This window comes from Peromyscus maniculatus, chromosome 21 (genome assembly GCF_049852395.1).
Source record: "Peromyscus maniculatus bairdii isolate BWxNUB_F1_BW_parent chromosome 21, HU_Pman_BW_mat_3.1, whole genome shotgun sequence".
In the NCBI taxonomy this organism is placed as follows: Eukaryota; Metazoa; Chordata; class Mammalia; order Rodentia; family Cricetidae; genus Peromyscus; species Peromyscus maniculatus.
In genome coordinates this window covers 472,037-477,316 of record NC_134872.1, presented here as the reverse complement: position 1 = coordinate 477,316, position 5,280 = coordinate 472,037, and the positions used below count along the sequence as shown (strand labels likewise).

The 5,280-nt window shown below is 35.8% G+C and overlaps 1 protein-coding gene across 1 annotated transcript; it reads right to left on the bottom strand.

Moving 5' to 3' along the window:
- Positions 1-2,747: 2,747 nt before the first annotated feature.
- On the bottom strand, positions 2,748-3,710 carry LOC102911169 (olfactory receptor 14J1-like). Its single transcript, XM_006996861.3, has one exon. It carries the CDS (start codon positions 3,708-3,710, stop codon positions 2,748-2,750), a length of 963 nt encoding a protein of 320 aa, XP_006996923.3.
- Positions 3,711-5,280: the final 1,570 nt, after the last annotated feature.

Here is a 5,280-nt window from a genome sequence, read left to right as displayed (position 1 = left end):
CATTCCTTGGGCAGGAGAGGCATCCCTCCCAGGGGAATAAACAAAGATCTAAGGGAGCAGATTTCACACAGCAGGATAATGTAGCAAAGTCTATATAATGTGTAGGCTACAGTGTAGAAAATGGAAAAAATGCATACAAAAGAAGATTAGATGTTCCTTGGGTTAGAGGGTGTAAGAATGGAAGGCTCCATGATACACAGGACTCTGTGAAGTGGAGACAATGCTCAAAATATTGTATAATTGTAGACAGTGGTTTTATGGATATGTAGCCAGTGTTCATTTACTCATTTATACACTTTAATTGAATGCAATGTACTTTACACAATAAATCCATTCTTATAAGGTTGGTGGACAATGTTAACTCAGAGGAAATGCACTGAATTCAGAATAGAAAGAATTTAGGAATTTACTTTGAGGTCTATGTAAGATCATGACTTTCTGTACCTCCATGATGTCTATAAATTGAGAGATGTGATCAGTAGAATGCATTGACTTCCTGAATACAGGGTTTGAGCAGTAGGAAGGAACCATGATTGAACAACTGTCTAGATAGAAGATGTATTCATGGATGTAAAATTGAGGATGAATTAACAAATAATAAACAAAAAGTGAACAGGAGAAACTGCCAGTAATAACTTCTGCCTTGCAGAGACTCCTAAAGTTAGCCTGGATAGTGTCTGATAGCCTTGTCCTGTTTATTCACTGTTATTTCTGGGTGTCAATCATATTTGAATAAGATCATTATTGACAAGTATTACATTCTAAGGCTGCCTAGTGGTTTATGAGCTACCAAGTATAATTTCTTTCTTAAGATTTTTGTGTTAATGTGGACTTTTACTATGTTAATTCTCTTTGTTGGTATCCGTTTTTTCTCCCTTCCTTAGGAATTAAAAATTTTCTCTGAATGAAAGCATTTTATATGATTTACTTTATTTGGAATAATTAATGTATTAGTAGTTTATTTGATTTAAAATTGATAATGCAGGTCAGTGCACACCAGGCAAATGCAGTGATGCACTGAAGAGGCAAGTTGTTTTTGGGTTATTGACAATAAACAGTTAATAAGCATTGAAAAAAGACATTGCCTAACAAGTATGTAGTCTTTAAAAAAACTTTCATATATTACTCTAGAAACAGACTTCTCATCATTTTATAGCCAAAGACCTTATTGGTCATTTTTATAATATAACACACACATATTCACATCGATGGAAAATATCAAGAAAAACACTTATAAATAATAATAACACAATGTATAGTCTAATGAATTGATTTTTTAAATATGAATTGGTTTGCAATATTTAAATATTTAGAAATAATATATATTCTGTTTAAATACTGTATTCTTTTGGAAATATGTGTAGAAAAAGGAAAGGACAATTGGCCAAGCAACAAGATTTCAGTATGTGGCACTAATTAAGTTTTATTGTAATTTTAATAATGATACATAAAAATATGAAGTGCAAGAAAAGAAATAAAAGATAAGAAAAGTACAACCTTCACAAACAAGCACCAGACCTGGTCATGTGTGTTCATGTGTAATTCGTTTTAATGGGTATGGCTCTTTTTCATTCAAATGTGGTCTTCATGCTCTTCTGCTAGAATAAGTTTGGATATGTGCCAGAATTGGACTGAAGTTCTTGTTCCAAAAAAGATCAAGGAGGAGCTCTGGTGGCCTTTTTGGGGTCACCTACATATTACATGTTCTTTCTGTTCAGCCAGGAAGGTTTCCAGTTTTCCTCTGAGGTTATTGAATTTCATATGTTAAGCAAGATGCATCAGAATCTCCCCTTCTTAGCTATTTTCCTGTTTCTATTTACTCCCTCCCACTGCCCTATGAGATTTGTTGTCTCAGAAATATTTTAGAGGAATTGAAGGATGATGACTCTTCTTTTGTAAACTTTTACAGGCTAATGAGGAACATGTTCCCTGTCCCTCATCATGAAACTCATCCCTCTCCTGTCCATTCTTTGAAAAGGAGACTCCAATTCAAGTTCAGATTTTGTTGGGCTAGCAACTGGATGACTGCCATGTAGGCAAACCACTTATCTGTAGAAATTGTTGCATTTTAGGGCCAGAGTTCAGTTTGGAATACAAGGACTCAAAATGAAGCCAAAATCAGAATTATAAGCACTGGAGTCACTGAGGCTGTTATTTTCCACAGCCACTTTCTCATGGTAGAACTGAAAATAAATAACAAAGAGAAACAAGTTGAAAAGTAAAGTGAATTTTAATACAAACTACATTGAGCAACATGAATTCAAGAGAGTTTTTTTGATTCAGCCATTTAAGTGTATGTATTAATTGCATGTACATTCATGCTAATATGCAAAATTTGTGTATAGAGACATTAAATTAGAATGTGCATTTAAAATAAAATGGTTGAATTGAAATTTATGACTTGCTTAGTGAGTGAGCTTACAGGTAAGTGGTATTATTATTTATTTTACTTACTGTTGTAGTATTGGCAATGCATAAGTTTTCAAAATATTTGCTATGACTGGTTATGTTTACATATATGTACTTATTGATATATGTATTAGAAAAGTTAATGTGTACTAAGTCTACATTATTAGTTTATGAATGTTTAGCTTCTCTTAACTGGAAAGAACAAAAAATGGATTCTATAAGTTAGATAAAGAAATCAGGAGAAGAATATTTACAATGATAAATAGTCCAATTTTTCAAAGCTTCTTTTCCTTTTCATTAACATAAAAAGCATTCTTTGAGTATGATATGTGCAGTATTTATGACAGAGCAAATATGAAGTTTTTCCCTGTGAACTGTCTACCTGACAGCACCTTCCTCAGAGCAGTCTTCATGGCCTCATTCCTCAGACTGTATATTACAGGGTTGAGTGTTGGGGGCAGTACTGTGTAAAAGATAGACAGAAGAAGATCTAAAGCAGTTGGTGAGTCAGAAGTTGGCTTTAGATAGGCACATGTACCTGTGATCAGAAAAAATGAGAAAACAAAGAGGTGGGGTAGGCAGGTGGAAAAGACCTTAGACCGACCTTCAGCAGAGGGTATCCTGAGAATTGTGGAGAATATCTGGCCATAAGAGAGGGTGACAGCAATAAAGCAGGCAAAGGCCATTACAGCCATGAAGGCAGCCACTCCCAACACTCCAAGGTAATCATTAGAGCAGGAGAGCTTGAGTAACTGGGGAACATCACAGAAGAACTGGTGGATTATTTTGTCCCTGCAGAATCTGATAGAGAATGTAGTTGTTGTGTACAAGGTTCCTGAGATGCCTCCACTTAGCCACACAGCTGTCACAGCCCACATGCACTTCCTGGGATCCATGATGACCTCATAGTGCAGAGGGAGGCAGATGGCCACATAGCGATCATAAGACATCACTGTGAGAATGAACACCTCAGCTGCAGCCAATGATGTGAAAAAGAAAACTTGCAGAATACACTGGCCATATGAAATGTAGTCATTATCCATCAGGGAATTGTCAATAGACTGGGGAACTGTGACAGAAAGGGATGAGAGGTCCAGAAGGGAAAGATGCTTCAGGAAGTAATACATTGGGGACTGGAGCTGCGGGTCCAGTGTTGTGATGGTGATAATGATGAAGTTACCTGCCATCCCCAATAGATATGTCACCAAGAAGAGTGAAGCATGCAAAATCTGCAGTTCACGTTTGTCAGAGAATCCCATGAGAAGGAACCCACTCCTTGTGGTTATGTTTGTCACAGTCATTTCGAGACCAGAAATTGTTGTAGCAGCTAGAGATAAAAAGATATAGTAAATTCCATAGAAAGAAAGTATGCTTCCATCCAACATTAATTTCAATAATTAACGTATTCGAACATGTAATTTGTTGGTTGTGTCCTGGATATCAGAACCTTAGGTATAAAGTTTACATTTTTTACACCTATGGTGCTTACACTTTGTATCAGAAAATCAATTGTTAAAGGTGGATGAAAATATGGGCCAATCAGTGGTGTTGTTAAAGAAAAAAAAATATTTGCTCCATAATAAACAATCACCATTTTCTTTTTGCAGGCAAACCTCAACGCTTCATTTTAAAGCTATCAACATAAATATACTGATGAGATTTTGATTAAAAATTTTGATCTCAGGCTGCACAGATGCTCAGTGGTTAAGAGTATTTGCTCTTCCATAGGACCTGAGTACAGATCCAAGCTCTCATGTCAGGTGTCTCAGAACAACCTTGAATTCCATCTTCCGGGGATCCAGTGTCCTCCTCTGGCCTCACCAATAATAAATAATAAATAATAAATAATAAATAATAAAGCATTTTGAACTCTGGCTGGGTTACTTTTTTGTAGTGTTTATTTTAGTACTTCATGAATAACTCTGTAGGGGAAATGCAATTTCTGAACTTGAAGCTTGATTTGTTTTATTCAGTTACATCACTTACTGCTCAGAGAGAAGCAAGGTTTCCTTCATGATCGATTGCTGATCTTTTTGGGAAGGAGTCGGCCAACCATTGTCCCCTCTCCAAATGCTTATTGGGACATTTGCTGACAGGTAGTTTTCAGATGTTTTTATCTTCTGTCTATGAGTTTCAGCAGCTACTGTGACAAGTGGTCAGTCTTCTTGGTATTGTTTAAATATGGTGAAATCTCATCAACCTCAAAGTGGTATTTGGGAGACTTCTAAGCCTTTGGGGCAGTACTTCCCTCTATAAATCATAAATCTGAGAATAGTTTTCCCCAGCTAATGTGTTTCTCCTAGTGACAGCACAGATTGATTCTTCTCTCTCACATCTTCATTTTCTAAGCAGTGAACCTGATATCTGAGCATTCCATTTCTGTATCTTACTTCCTGGCAGTTCATTCAGTTTAGATTAGTATGAAATGGCTGTTAGTTCTAAGCCAGGTGGCACAAACCTGTCATCAGGCACAAGTAGGCTATGGCAGAAAATCATGACTTCAAGATGTGCCTGAGCTACACAGTGAGATCCTGTCAAAACAATGGGAAGACAGAGGAAGAGAAGAAAGGAGAATAGATATTTATGCTAACTAAATATTTGATTTTCCTTTTAGTAGTCACTTTTGAAAGTTTCTTAAGTCATTTTGTTTATTGGAATCATGCACTCAGTATTTCTAGAATTCTCTCAAATTTATTGATTTTCTTTTCTCAAACTAAAAAATGGAAATCAGGGAGGACTAGAGATCAGAATTATGTTTCTAATACAGCTTCTCTTTTCTGTAGTCTTTCCCATTTTTCTTTGAAATGGTACATTATTGTCTGTGTATGATTTTTATTTTGGTTCAATTTATACTTTAATCTGCCACAGTTA